The sequence below is a fragment of the Nerophis lumbriciformis genome, linkage group LG38 (genome assembly GCF_033978685.3).
Source record: "Nerophis lumbriciformis linkage group LG38, RoL_Nlum_v2.1, whole genome shotgun sequence".
Taxonomy (NCBI): Eukaryota; Metazoa; Chordata; class Actinopteri; order Syngnathiformes; family Syngnathidae; genus Nerophis; species Nerophis lumbriciformis.
Window position 1 is genome coordinate 15,566,569 of NC_084585.2, and position 16,233 is coordinate 15,582,801.

General features: G+C 41.3%; 1 protein-coding gene across 3 annotated transcripts in view; it reads right to left on the reverse strand.

The window, feature by feature from the left end:
- Nucleotides 1–16,233, reverse strand: part of LOC133578425 (sodium- and chloride-dependent taurine transporter-like) — an 82,293-nt gene that overhangs the window by 50,016 nt on the left and 16,044 nt on the right. For all 3 annotated transcript variants that reach the window (XR_009811856.2, XM_061932854.2, XM_061932856.1), the window contains exon 4: nt 6,031–6,119. Coding sequence is in view for 2 of the 3 variants with exons in the window: in XM_061932854.2 (XP_061788838.1) it covers nt 6,031–6,119 (89 nt within the window). In the remaining variant the exon portion in view is untranslated. The remainder of the gene's footprint in view (nt 1–6,030; nt 6,120–16,233) is intronic.

Below are 16,233 nucleotides of genomic sequence, written 5' to 3' on the forward strand. Positions count from 1 at the left end.
AGTAGCGTATAGTTCTAAGATTTATCTGTCAGTAGACTCCATATGAAAGCGCTAAAAAATATAACATGGATGACAGGGAGAAGATGCTGTCGAAGTGGAAGCACGAAAATAAGACAGCCCACAAAACTGTGTATACTGAAGAGAGGCTTTAAGATGGTCTGTAAAACATAATATATGAAGCATTCTGACCAAAAAAACACTATTACAAACTATGTAGACGACAAGGAAATGCTTTGAATGTGGGAAAATAAAATCATAATATAAAGACCTGCCTTTCATCTCAATAATTGGAATTTAAACTGAAACAAAACTAGTGAACTTGTCTAGGTTGAAGAGCAAAACAGCAAAACTGTCATTATTAAATTATTTGCCTGCCTGTTATCTCTATGACACCTAACTGTGGAGCAAGGGATGTGGATTTAGGCCCCCATTTGGACATTAATTATTTTTTTTACTGATTTAAATGCAATTTGTGATGAAAATTAAGACCCCTTATTGTTCCCATATATTAAAATACAAGTATATATATATATATCAGTGACGTGCAGTCACTAGAGGCAGGTGAAGCCCCGCCTCACCTGCCATCATGGAAAGAAAAAAAATGTAAAAAGAAAAAAATATATATTAAATTGTTAAATGTATCCAGTGATTATACTATAAAGTTATTTTCCATTTAACTTCACCAGTTTTAGATTATTTTTTATTCAAAATCGCTGAATTTTCACATTTGCCGTTCAAATACTGAGAAGAGACGGTGCGGTGATCAGCAGCCAGTCGAGGCATGTCACTCAGTGCCTCAACATGGATTGCGGACTCGGCTAACTGCTGGCCTGCTGTGCAGTGAGACCGTATTGCTATATGAATTATATTATACATTTCCATAGTTTAGTTAGCTGAGGTATATAATGTACAGTGTATTTTGTCAACAACTGTATGTGTGTAAAGTATTTCTTGTGCTGAGCGATCATAAAACGGCTGCAAAAGACGCACTGGCTGAGGCTCGCCTCCTGCACCCCCGCTGTAGAATGCACGGCAACCCCTGACGGGAGTGTTATATCAACTAAAGCCCACACTTAAACTTTCCACGTGCAAGATTGAATCTATTTAAAAAAGTTATTTCATAAGAAGCCAAAAAGTGCAAAAACAATAATGTTTGTGTTGGAGGAGTTGTGAATGACTGCTGGGCCACAACATTAGGTACACCTGCAGACTGCAGGTGTACCTAATTCACAACTCCTCCAACACGAACATTATTGTTTTTGCACTTTTTAGTTTCTTATTAAATAACTTTTGTAACCTATTTTTATGGGCTTTCCTCTTTGTGATGTTAAGTTCCTGTTATGCGCTGTTATACAGTATATGCCTTGAGCTCTTATTTTGAAGGCGCTAAGAGCGGAATTTTGACACGTTGGAGTGGAGCGGAAGTTTTTGAAAGAAGGTAAATAAAGTGGTCCTCGTGTAAACTGGAGCCTCTGTGTTTGTTATTTTGTAGTTTCATACAGTATAGGCGACATTTATAAACCCTCGGTTACACTTTTTTAAATAGATTCAATCTTGCATGTGGAAAGTTGAAGTGAGGGCTTTAGTTGATATAACACTCCCGTCAGGGGGTTCATTAATCCAGTACAACAGCGGCGCATTTATAAGTAAAGGTAAGACCATAATAACGTTTTTTTATTAAATGTACTTTTTTGTGTGCTACAGTTTGTATGTGTAAAGTTAAAGTTAAGTTAAAGTACCAATGATTGTCACACACACACTAGGTGTGGTTAAATGTGTCCTCTGCATTTGACCCATCCCCTTGTTCACCCCCTGGGAGGTGAGGGGAGCAGTGGGCAGCAGCGGCGCCGCGCCCGGGAATAATTTTTGGTGATTTAACCCCCAATTACAACCCTTGATGCTGAGTGCCAAGCAGGGAAGAATGCTGGTATGAGCTTTTAAACATAACCCGTTAACTGCTGCCAATTAAATGGTGAATAAGATACTCTTTAGGGTTCACATGTTTGTAAATCTGACTGTGATGAAGTCAGTGCCTCACCAGCCATCAAACTCACCGCATGTCATATATATATATATATACATATACACATATATATATATATATATATATATATATATATATATATATATATATATATATATATATATATATATATATATGTATGTGTGGGAAAAAAAATCACAAGACTACTTCATCTCTACAGGCCTGTTTCATGAGGGGTTCACTCAATCATCAGGAGATTTTAATGGGAGCATTCACATACCATGGTTTATATAGGGCACAGAGTGGGTGGGTACAGGCTGGCGTAGGGGCGTGGTGATTGGCTCATGTGTTACCTAGGAGGTGTTTCCGTCTGTGGCGGCATGCTGATACAATTTCGTTGCGCTTGTTGAGGGATGACAGGTCTGGACGGTATATAATAAACAGTTTCTCTTTCAAGCATAGGTTGCATCTTTTATTACCACTATTGTAAGGTGTGCTGGATGCAAGAATTTGCCATGTTATTGAATATTCAACATTATTGTCTTTGAGGTCCCAAATGTGTTTGCTGAGTTCTGTGGTATTCCGCAGGTTTTGGTTCCTGAAAGAAGCCTTGTGATTGTTCCATCTGGTTTTAAACTCTCCCTCGGTTAATCCTACATATGTGTCGGATGTGTTAATGTCATTGCGTGTTACCTTAGATTGGTAAACAACTGATGTTTGTAAGCACCCACCGTTGAGAGGGCAATCAGGTTTCTTGCGGCAGTTGCAGTTGCAAGTGTTTGTCAATCAGACTGAGGAATTTGTGGCCAATGTTAGTTGAGACGCTTTTGCTGTATGGGGGGTTGTACCAGATGATGTTGTTTCGTTTTCTGTTCTTTTTTGGTTGGTTTCCTGGCGTGGGTTCATAGGTGAGGGTGAAATTGTATCCGCTTTCATCAAGGGCTTTTTGGTACGGGGGGGTTGCTTGGTCAAATTCAGCTTTGCTAGATGACAGCATCGATAGCCTTTTATTAATTCCGGTAGGTATTCTTTTCGTGGTGGTGGGTGGGTGGTTGCTGTCATGGTGCACGTATTGGAGTGTTGTGTTGGATTTCGTGAATGGTTGGTAGCTGTTATTTCTCAGGTTGAAAGTGACGTCGAGGAAGTTGACGGTTTGCTTGTTGGCTTCAATCGTGATCCGTAGGCCGTTCTCTTTGAAAATTTGGCATATGCGCTTCTTGGTATTCTCGCTGCTCCTTGGCGAGGCGCGACACACTGCCAGTCCGTCATCACGGTAAATACCAAGGTTCAGGTTGAGGCTAGCAAGCTGGGAGAGGAGGAAACTCCCAACGAGTTCACACGTTTCCGCTCCGTCAAAACTTCCCATAGTGATGTCAAATGTTGAGTTGTTCTTTTTTTGCCATAGTGTACTGTTGTGGATGAGTATGGAGTTTTTTGCGTGGATGATGATGTTTCTTTCGTTGCCTGTGATTGAGTCGTAGTCTGAGGCGAAGTCTAGTGCTTGAGTCAGTAGGTCTTGCGTGATGGAAGGGTAAAATTATTCGATATCGAAGGAGATAAAGTTGTGCTGTTGTTTGTCTTGGATGTTGTTGAACCATTTGATTACTGCTGCTGTATTTCTCCATTGGTTGAGTGGTGTTTTGTCCTTGATTTTTGTGTTGACTCTGTCCAGGATTATTTTGCTGATTTTTCCTATTTCAGATTTAGTTGGGTTTATTAGTCGGCATGTTGGGTTATTTGCAAAGTTGGGTTTGTGGTCCTTCAATGTGATGAAGGCTTCCTTGTTGGCTGTGGCGTCCACCCTGTCCTCAATGTCCAGTTCAGCCGTGATCCTTTTATTTTCCAGGTGGATGTTCTGTAAAGTGTTGGGTTGTGCTTTTTTGTATGATTTGGTGATGCTTCTGTCCAGTAAGGTGTTATGTTCTGGTATGTCCATTCTGTAGAAGTTTGTGGTTTTATCGGCAGCTATGATGAGGTTGTTTACTTTCTTGATGCGCTCCTTGTCATTTTTCAGCTTGGTGAGGAGTGGGTTGCGGACTGTCCGAGAAACTGTTTATTGTATACCGTCCAGACCTGTCATCCCTCAACAAGCGCAGCGAAATTGTATCAGCATGCCGCCACAGACGGAAACACCTCCTAGGTAACACATGAGCCAATCACCACGCCCCTACGCCAGCCTGTACCCACCCACTCTGTGCCCTATATAAACCATGGTATGTGAATGCTCCCATTAAAATCTCCTGATGATTGAGGGAACCCCTCATGAAACAGGCCTGTAGAGATGAAGTAGTCTTGTAATTTTTTTCCCCACACATACATATATTGCGCTCTACTACGGTATCGAGCACTATTTTTTGGATAACCTTATTAAGACATATATATATATATATATATATATATATATATATATTAGAGATGCGCGGATAGGCAATTTATCTCATCCGCAACCGCGTCAGAAAGTCGTCAACCATCCGCCATCCACCCGATGTAACGTTTGATCAGAACTGCATCCGCCCGCCATCCGCCCGTTGTTATATATCTAATATTAATTTAAAAAAAAAAAAAGGGTGAAAACTACGCGAATTGCACCTTGTGCAGACAAGATTTTTCGATCGGACACGGAGGAATTAGCGATATAAAAGACCACGTTGGGACAAAAAAACACAAGTCTAATGCCGTTGCTAGCGATACAAGTGGAAAACTTTCAACGTTTTTCGTCGCCCAAACAGATTCTTTGGATGTGATAAATGCCGAAGTTTTATTTACGGAGGCAATAATTGAGCATGGACTTCCAATTGCACTGGCTGATCACATGGGACAGTTAATAATGTAATGCAACCTTTAAAAATCATTACGCGGTGATCGCGATCCCAAAAATAAACTTTTCTTGCATGATAATGTCCAGAAAAATTCGCTTTATATTACTATAGAGTCCTTTTAACGAATGAGTTTGATGGTTTATCACAAACCTTAAATGAAATTCTATGGCCACTGTCCTGCTCTCTATATCAACCAGGGTGAGCCCCACCCCTTTCGTGAGCGCACTGAGCGCGGAGTGACCCCTTTTACGCGCCCCTGGCAACAGGGGTGGCAAGCAGGTAAGCTGCGCGGGCGGAGCGCGCGGAGTGACCCATGTTACGAGCCCCCGGCCACGGGGGTGGCGGGCAGGTAAGCTGCTTACCTGCTGCGCGTGACGCCGGCCGCGGCGAAAGCGGACGAGGCGGGGTGTCGGTGCGGTGGGCGCGGTGGTGACCCTGGACGTGCGTCAGGCCCTTCTCGCGGATCGCCTCAGCTATGGCTCCCGGTGGGGCCCTCTCGGGGGAAGGGGCCTCGGTCCCGGACCCCGGCGAGGCGTCCCTTCTCCCTCCGTAATAGTGTCCATCCCTTTTTTTTTTTTTCTTCTGTTGTGGCATATGCTGCAGGTGCCTGCTCGTTTTTCGTATGTGGGTAACAACATTTAACTATGTATATATATTTCCCAATTGGTTTAACTGCCACCCGCAAAAAAAAAATAAAAAATAAAAATAAAAAAAATATCTAATTAATCCGCCCGACCCGACCCGCGAGCGGATAAAATCTTTTTTTTTTTAATTTCATCCGCCCGATCCGCGGATAATCCGCGGACTCCGCGGTTGTGTCCGCAAACCGCGCATCTCTAATATATATATATATATATATATATATATATATATATATACCGTATATAATGTTGTGGTTAATTTGGCATCAATTAACGCAATTTCACAAACATTGTTATTACTGTCTGATACTGTGTGTCAGAGGAGACGTACTGTAAGGTTTATAGTACGTGCTACATGGCCGTCGAGAACTTTGGGGAGGAACTTTCAGAATAATTCTAACACATGCCCCGTCAGATATCGAAATATATTTAAGGGGAATTGAGTACAGAGAATAATTTGTATTCCTAAATGAATTCAGCAGAAAGGGCATGTTTCTCCGACAAAGTGTGTGAGCACCACTCGTGGTCTAACTATGCACGTGCCCGGAAGTAGATATAGATGACCCAGAGCAGCAAACGCTCTTACCTGGAACAAGTAGTACAGGCCCCAGGCCAGGATGACGATGTAGTAGATATTCAGCAGGGACACGATCACGATGGAGGCATAGCCAATACCTGCAAAGACACAAACGACACTGCATGAGTGAGATCATACAGACCCCGCTCTCACAGCAGTATCACAAAGAGTCACATTTAAGCAGTGATGGGCAAGCTACTCGGAAAATGTAGTAAGCTAAGCTCCAAGTTATTCCCGATTAAATGTAGCTACAGTACAGGGGAAGCTATCCCCAGAGAATTGTAGCAAGCTACACTACAAACTACATTGCAAAAGTATATATCATATATATATATATATATATATATATATATATAAAGCTATAAAGCCCCAATTTATGGCATTTATATCCATGGGCCCCCATATCAAGTATCAATGTTAATGTAACTGAGAGTGTACAAATGGACCCAATAAGAGTCCATCCATCCATCCATTTTCTACCGCTTATCCCTTTTGGGGTCGCGGGGGGTTGCTGGAGCCTATCTCAGCTGCATTCGGGCGGTAGGCGGGGTACACCCTGGACAAGTCACCATCTCATCACAGGGCCAACACAGATAGACAGACAACATTCACACTCAGATTCACATTATTATTAATTATCAGTCATTATCAGTCATTTAGCTGAGGACACCCTACAACTACCTCTGTATGTGTTTTAGTTTGCCTTTTCTTTGGCCCACCCTTATAATGTCTTTCATTTTCTCTGTCATGGTTAAAAAAAAGCATCTATCTACACATCCCGTTTCCATATGAGTTGGGAAATTGTGTTAGCTGTAAATATAAACGGAATACAATGATTTGCAAATCATTTTCAACCAATTTCAGTTGAATATGCTATAAAGACAACATAGTTGATGTTCAAACTGATAAACATTTTTTTTTGCAAATAATGATTATCTTTAGAATTTGATGCCAGCAACACATGACAAAGAAGTTGGGAAAGGTGGCAATAAATACTGATAAAGTTGAAGAATGATCATCAAACACTTATTTGGAACATCCCACAGGTGAACAGGCAAATTGGAAACAGGTGGGTGCCATGATTGGGTATAAAAGTAGATTCCATGAAATGCTCAGTCATTCACAAACAAGGATGGAGTGAGGGTCACCACTTTGTCAACAAATTGGTGAGCAAATTGTTGAACAGTTTAAGAAAAACCTTTCTCAACCAGCAATTGCAAGGAATTTAGGGATTTTACCATCTACGGTCCGTAATATCATCAAAGAGTACAGAGAATCTAGAGAAATCACTGCACGTAAGCAGCTAAGCCCGTGACCTTCGATCCCTCAGGCTGTACTGAATCAACAAGCGACATCAGTGTGTAAAGGATATCACCACATGGGCTCAGGAACACTTCAGAAACCCACTGTCAGTAACTACAGTTGGTCACTACATCTGTAAGTGCAAGTTAAAACTCTCCTATGTAAGGTGAAAACCGTTTATCAACAACACCCAAAAACGCTGCCGGCTTCGCTGGGCCTGAGCTCAGCTAAGATGGACTGATACAAAGTGGAAAAGTGTTCTGTGGTCTGACGAGTCCAGATTTGAAATTGTTTTTGGAAACTGTGGACGTCGTGTTCTCCGGACCAAAGAGGAAAAGAACCATCCGGATTGTTATAGGCGCAAAGTTGAAAAGCCAGCATCTGTGATGGTATGGGGGGGAATTAGTGCCCAAGACATGGGTAACTTACACATCTGTGAAGGCGCCATTAATGCTGAAAGGTACATACAGGTTTTGGAGCAACATATGTTGCCATCCAAGCAACGTTACCATGGACGCCCCTGCTTATTTCAGCAAGACAATGCCAAGCCACGTGTTACATCAACGTGGCTTCATAGTAAAAGAGTGCGGGTACTAGACTGGCCTGCCTGTAGTCCAGACCTGTCTCCCATTGAAAATGTGTGGCGCATTATGAAGCCTAAAATACCACAACGGAGACCCCCGGACTGTTGAACAACTTAAGCTGTACATCAAGCAAGAATGGGAAATAATTCCACCTGAGAAGCTTAAAAAATGTGTCTTTGGCATGTGTTACAGCCATGAAATTCTAAGTTAATTATTATTTGCAAAAAAAATAATAAAGTTTATGAGTTTGAACATCAAATATCTTGTCTTTGTAGTGCATTCAATTGAATATGGGTTGAAAGGGATTTGCAAATCATTGTATTCCGTTTATATTTACATCTAACACAATTTCCCAACTCATATGGAAACGGGGTTTGTATGACGCATAAATAACCAACTTAGAACGTGCCTGGTATGTAAACGTAACATATTATGGTAAGAGTCATTCAAATAACTATAACATATAGAACATGCTATACGTTTACCAAACAATCTGTCACTCCTAATCGCCAAATCCGATGAAATCTTATACGTCTAGTCTCTTACGTGAATGAGCTAAATAATATTATTTGATATTTTACGGTAATGTGTTAATAATTTCACACATAAGTCACTCCTGAGTATAAGTCGCACCCCCGGCCAAACTATGAAAAAAACTGTGACTTATAGTCAGAAAAATACGGTATATCTAACACAATTTCCCAACTTATATGGAAACGAGGTTTGTAAATCTTGACAACAAAAAACAATGATTTGAGTGTCGTTTAAGAACTTATCATGAACTCAACTTACCTTAATGTGCGTTCCTAAATTTGTGTTGAACGTCTTAGATGAATAGAGCAGTTATGATTTAAAAACTAAGGTTTTGGGCATTGTTTTTTCTCAACACATACATTTGTCTATATATGGCCAGGCATTATTGTGGGTTTCCTGGACGTCAGCTTCATCACTAAAGGAAAAATATGCTAATCTGCGGGAGAGAATGTTTCTTTTTTTTTTTTTTTGAGTCTTCAGCTATAGGTGTTTTACAGGTATCAGCAAATTGAATTCAAAGTTATTAATGCAATTTTAATGCTAAATGAATGCCCATGTCTGATATGGTTATTATATACAGTCAAAAGCTTACAATTGTCTGGATGCACATAATTGTAAGCATTTGACAATGATAATGTTGAATAGTTGAAAAGTTTACATTAACTGTTACTATCAAGTGAAATACAATTGGCTCGCAAAACTGTTCCATCTTAGAGTTTATTTTAATTTATTAATTTTTCTGTAGTAGCATTCCGTGTTCTGACTTTGTGCATGGCCGTAGACAATAGCCAATTAAAAGGTTCCGTCTGTCAATCATCACACTGTACCTTGAATCAAAAGGGGAACTGTACTTAAGCCATCTAAATAAACATCCAATTATGAATTAGTTGATCAATATAACATACCCAGAAGTCATTTTTTAAATTGTATGTCTTTAAAACATGCAGAAAAATGCATATCCTCTGAAAGTATGGACTTATGATAGCCACAAATGTGACAAAACTTTTTAATTAGGATACAATTTAAAAAAGATAATTGAAAGATTTTATGGAATAATAAATAAACATCATACTATAGAACGAAAATGACGCATTTGTTCGGTATAGGGTTGTATGGTATTCCGGTACTAATAAAGTTTTGCGGTACTAATCAATTGAAATCTGTACTATACTACCTATGAAAAGTACCGGTACCGTCCTTTCATCTGAGTGCCGCTTTGCGGCGGCTCGCACACACAAAGTGCATACAAGTAACAACATATTGGAGGGGAAAAATGGGAAAAAACTACAATTCTACTGGTTAATAAAGAGAGTGCGTGAAGCGCAATGGGGAGGTATTTGGGCTTCAAAAACAAACAATAAAGGTGACGCTTTAAAAAGGGAGGCACAGCGTTGCAAGTACTGTTTTACACCTTTACTGCTTGTCGGCTCCCAGATCGTGGTCGAGGAGAACAGGGGATACGTTCCCTCCAGGTCCGATGTATTGTTGGGGGTAACACCTTTAACTTCACAATGGGTCCGTAAGGCTCCGCTCTTAGGCCGGAATGACGGGGCCGTCGATTAGTTACAACTTGGTCACTTTATTTATCATTTCCACAGGCCACAACCGGACATCCACCATGCTATTAACACTCCTGCACATGCTAGCGCTACCTCTCCTAACTTGCCCACTCACTTACTCAGCCCACATACTGCCATTTTTAAAAGAGCACACACACACATACGCTACTCTCACAACAGCTGCTTTAAAACACGCCTCGCCAAATGTGGTGATTACTATTACTACCTTTCCTTCAAATGTAGGTAAACATTTAAATAATAAGCATTCAGATGTGCACAAGGAGTTAGAAAAAGTGACAGGTATTAATGTAGTGGTTACACCTGTCCTGCTGTTCAGTCCGGTGCAGACCATAGTCCTGGAGCACAGGGAAGACGTTCCCTTCAGGGTTGATGCCATTTCAATGCCTTTTAAGTTATATTTTAACCTTGTAAAATTGTTCTTTGACTGTGAGTGTTTAATGTAGTGTAAGATTTTCTGTTAAAATAAAGCCAATTTTTTACATTTTTTGTAGTTTCCTTTATTTGGAAAAGTGTAGAAAAGTGTCAATATACATTTAGGTACCGGTACTAAATTATTGGTAATGGGACAACCCTAGTTCGGAAATGGATGATTGATTTAAACAGTTTTGAAAAATACATGTCATGGAATTATTTTTGGAAAAAATGCCAATAAAATGCATTTAAAATAAGCTCATTTAATTAAACATTTTGAATAGATTGTATTTTACACCCTAAAAATGTTTAAAGTAGATAGCACGTTATGTACAAAGTGTCAGGCAGCTGAAGGAACTCTTATTAATTCACTTCGGGAATGTCAGCAAACAAGAGTTGTGGTCTGTTGTGAGAATTGTCTCAGTTGTCCATCCCAGGCCACCTTAGCTCATGTTAGGTGTCTTCGTCACGAGACCTGCTAATGTTAGCTCACGTGTGTTGAAGTGGAGGTGACTGAAATAAATGAGTCGTGCATGAAACAAACTCAGCTTCCTCATTAACATGACATGGTGTCCAGTGTTGGGACTAACGCGTTACTTTGTAACGCGTTACTGTAACGCCGTTAGTTTCGGCGGTAACTAGTAATCTAACACGTTATTTTTTATATTCAGTAACTCAGTTACCGTTACTACATGATGCGTTACGCAGTATCGGCTAGAAACTGAGGATCTGCGTGTGTTTTATTGCAGCGAAGCAGTGATGTGCTTCTGATTCTTCCTCTGCGCTCTCTGTGTGTGTGTGTCTGGGTGTGGGGAGGGAGCGGAGGGGGGTGCGCAATACAACGTAAACCGTTGGCCAACCAAAAAGTAACCACAGAACACTATACGACTATACGGTATAGTGTTCTGTGGTTACTTTTTGGTTGGCCAAGCGGACGTGACGACAGGCTGTCCTCACTCAGATCCGCACGGACCTGGAGGGGGCGTGCCTTAAGTCCGACTGGAAATCGGGAGGAATTTGGAGAATGGTTGTCCCGGGGAGAGGCACTGAAATTCGGGAGGGTTGGCAAGTATGATACTCCCGTACAATTGACCACTAAATGGTAACACCCCAATAAGTTTTTCAACTTGTTTAAGTCGGGGTCCACTGATTCATGATACAGATATATACTATCAAATATATACTAACATCATAATACAGTCATCATACAAGATAATCATCAGGGTATATGCATTTAATTATTTACATTATATACAATCCGGGGTGTGGGATATGGAGGGGGGTGGGGGGGGGGGTTAGGTTTGGTTGGTATCAACACTTCTGTCATCAACAATCAGCATCAACAATTGCATCATCAGAGAAATGGACATTGAAACAGTGTAGAACTGACTTGGTAGGATATGTATAGCAAGTAGTGGACACAGAGAGAGATCAGAAAGTATAAGAAAAAGTGTCTACATTTGATTAATTACAATCCGAAGAGGTATTATGTGGAAGGGAGGGTGTTAGTTTAGGGTTGTAGTTGCCTGGAGGTGTTCTTTTAGTGCGGTTTTGAAGGAGGATAGAGATGCCCTTTATTTTACACCTGTTGGGAGTGCATTCCATATTGAAGTGGCATAGAAAGAGAATGAGTTAAGACCTTTGTTAGTTCTGAATCTGGGTTCAGCGTGGTTAGTGTTAGTGTTAGTTTTATTATGCTGTTTGTAACTTATGTATGTTATGTTGCAGCTATTTAAAAGTTTTTGTCAATTTGTTCTGGCCTGAAATAAATTGGCCCTTTGAAACATATCTTTGTCTTTGTGTGTTGTATGTAGACCACATTGCTTAGCAGAGTTCAGTGATGCAAATGCATGTCAAGTTGATCAACAGATTGTATTATTCTCCAGTGCAATAACAGTACTGAAATAAAGGCTAAAAGGGCATTAATGGGAGCTTTAAAAAAAAAAAAGTAGAAGAAGTAACTAAATAGTTACTTTTGACAGTAACGCATTACTTTTTGGTGTAAGTAACTGAGTTAGTTACTGGTTTTCAGTAACTAACCCAACACTGATGGTGTCACAGTTAAAGACTGCACGCCTACAGTCACCAAAGAATGGCAAAGTTTGGGCCCCCAGAGCCGTTTCATTTTGTCGTATTGAGGCTGCGCTTTTCACGCTTTTGGGCCGGACCTTACTAGACTTCTTGTTTCCAGTTTAAAAGCCGAAGAAACAGACAAGACGTAACAATGTGTCAATGACCGCAACATTCTTAAGTTAATTTTCCTTTATTGTTTAATTGATTGACGTATTGACTATTGGCCAAGTCTTACAATTGTACACATTTTTAATGCCTCATTTAATGCCATTTAAGGCCTTCATTTTTGCAAAATCCATTGAATTACTCAATGCTTTTTAATGCACAGCGGAAACCCTGAGGTTGAAGCTTCCCCCTGTTTCCAACTCCCTCGTCGTCATGTGACATTGAGTCTGTTATTTTGCTTCCTGGTTTTGATGATCCGTCTTATCCTGCCCGATTGGCCAGTACGTAATGTTTCGCCCTAAACTTAGACAATTGTGACTCATCATACGAATAACAACCAGTCATCATGGATTTTCACCGTATAATATGGATGTTCTCATTTATCCAGGTCATTGTATTTTCGCCTTTATTTTTTGGGCCCGGATTTGCAGTCCATTTTTTCTTTTTGCAGGTCGTAGCTCTGTTGTAAACTACCTTGCTACATGGGTCTAAAAATAGCTAAGCTTTGGGACTCGCTACTCGGTTCAAAAAGTAGCGAAGCTACTGCCAAGCTACTGAAAAATGCAGTTAAAACTATGTTGCTTCGCTATTTGTACGGAGCTGCTGCCCAACACGGCAGGTAATTAGTACGAAACACAAGCTAATGTTCTGTTGCAGTCATTTAATTACAGTGGGCCTACAAAATGTCCCGTTGTCTAGACTTTGGACAGCTTTGCTCTACCGAGTCCTTCAGCCGATTGACACGACACACTTCTGTTGGCATTCAGTGCAGTGTTGGTGTTTTGTCACGCCTGGGTGAAGTCTTGTCTGGTTTTAGTCTGGATACAGGTTATCTTGTCACTTCTTGTTTTATTTTGACATACTAACTCTCCCTCTTGTTTCAGATCACTTGCCCCTCCTCCTGTATCACTGGTCTGATGTCTTTCCTGATTGCCTGATTGTCCCCACCTGTATCACCCTCCCTCATGTGTATAAATGTCTCATCCTCCTCCTGTCCTGTGCCAGAGTGTTTTCGTATCTTCTTGTACGTAGCTCCAGCGTTCCTTTGCCATAGTATTATCCACAGCCATAGCCACGTTTTGTGTACCTTTTTTGGATCCACCCGAGTATTTTGGTTTGTAAGTTTTCTCAGGACAGCACGGTGGCAGAGGGGTTAGTGCGTCTGCCTCACAATACGAAGGTCCTGGGCAGTCCTGAGTTCAATCCCGGGCTCGGGATCTTTCTGTGTGGAGTTTGCATGTTCTCCCCGTGACTGCGTGGGTTCCCTCCGGGTATTCCGGCTTTCTCCCACCTCCAAAAACATGCACCCGGGGATAGGTTGATTGGCTACACTAAATTGGCCCTAGTGTGTGAATGTGAGTGTGAATGTTGTCTGTCCGTCTGTGTTGGCACTGTGATGAGGTGGCGACTTGTCCAGGGAGTACCCCGCCTTTCGCCCGATTGTAGCTGAGATAGGCTCCAGCACCCCCCGCAACCCCGAAGGGATTAAGCGGTAGAAAATGAATGGATGGATGGAAGTTTTCTCAGGTAAAATTAGCTTCATAGCATGGCCTCCGTTGGAGCGCTATTTGTTCTACTTAGTAGTTTTTGTTCACCTTTTTCCCTCCGTAGACGGAGCGTTTTGAGTTATTGATATTTTTAGTAAATTTAGTGGTCAGTTTAGGTCTGGTTTGATAGCCTGTTTTTGTTTCTCCCGTTTTGGACCCCATCCCTGTTCAGAATAAATATCTGTTTCTGAAAATCCTGCATCTGTGTTAAGAGTCTTGTTCCCATCCTGACAGTGTTAGTGAGCCCAGAAGCTTATTGGTTGGCTCTGACGTTTCTTGTTAATGTGTGATTGGCTGTGCCCGCTGCCACACTGTTTGATTAATGACTTATTAGCATGTTGGGCGTTTGTTCCGCCTGAAGCACATTGACTAGACCGATTTTATTACTGGAAGTTTTATTTACATAAACATTTGAAACTGTGTGCTGTGTGTTTGGTAATTAAGTGCGGTAATGAGTTGCATGCCTCACCCCGACACCTCTGCAATCAAAATGTCTTCCTGCGTGTGTGTCCTTAGCAAGCACACAGCCAAAGCCGCTAGTCCAAAAGAATGTCCTTAGTGTATTTATTAAGTGTCTGCATGACATTGAGACGTTAATTTTATGTGTGTGCGTGAGCGTGCGCGTGTGCGCGCGCCTCTCATTAGCAGCTGCCAACTTTCCGCACCTATGAACACTGGCTGGAATCACACAGGACGATGCCGATCAAACAAACAGACGCGTTCTCCTCCATGACGACACCATCCCCGCACCACCACCACCACAACCACACACGCAATCCACCCCCGACCTCAAATGACCTTGCTAGCTGCACGGACAACCATGTTTGCATCAGCTAGCATCAGATGCTACACCAGGTGTCCTTAATTCACAGACTGTTATATTATATTATATTATGTTATATCATCCGTGACAACAATGACATGGACTACAGGGAGGAGGTGAAACATCTGGTTGACTGGTGCAGAACCAACAACCTGGTCCTGAATGTCAACAAGACCAAGGAGATCATCATCGACTTCAGGAAGCACCAGTCCAGCCACGCTCCACTCTACATCAACGGCACAGCGGTGGAGATAGTAAGCAGCACCAAGTTCCTGGGGGTGCAGATAACTGACAATATAACCTGGTCCCTACACACCGGAGCTATTGTAAAAAGAGCTCAGCAGCACATGCACTTTCTGCGTCAGATGAAAAGAGCACAGCTCCCTCCCCCCATTCTCACCACATTCTACAGAGGCACTATAGAGAGCCTGCTGACCAACAGCATCTCTGTCTGGACTGGAGCCTGCAGTGCCTCAGACTGGAAGTCTCTCCAGAGAGTGGTGAGGACGGCGGAAAAGATCATCAGGACTCCTCTTCCTCCTATCCAGGAGATCGCAAAAAGCTGCTGCCTGACCAGGGCTCAGAAAATCTGCAAAGACTCCTCCCACCCCCACCAAGGACTGTTTTCACTGCTGGACTCTAGAAAGAGGTTCCGCAGCCTACAAAGCAGAACCTCCAGGTTCTGTAACAGCTTCTTCCCTCAAGCCGTAAGGCTCTTGAACGCATCATAATTAAATTATGCCCTCAACTCCCCCCAAAATGGATTAACTCGCTGGAATCAAAAAGACAATATAACATACATCAATAAAACGTGGACGCATGTGAAAAAGTGCAATATATTTATCTGTACAGTAATCTATTTATTTATATATATTTATATATATTTATTTATTTTATTTTGTATTTATATATTATTTATATATATTTATTTATTTATTTATATATGCACCTTATTGTTTTTTTATCCTGCACTACCATGAGCTAGCGAAATTTCATTCTTATCTGTCCTGTAAAGTTCAAATTTGAATGACAATAAAAAGGAAGTGTAAGTCTAAGTCTAGTCTAGTCTAAGTCTAATTGTACATACAATTAAGCCTACACCAAAAATCAAAGCACTTGCTAAGCATCCAGTTGGACTAATGTTGTTTTCTGGTTAAATAGGCACTGTTTCTTCCTGCTTCTTTTCATACACG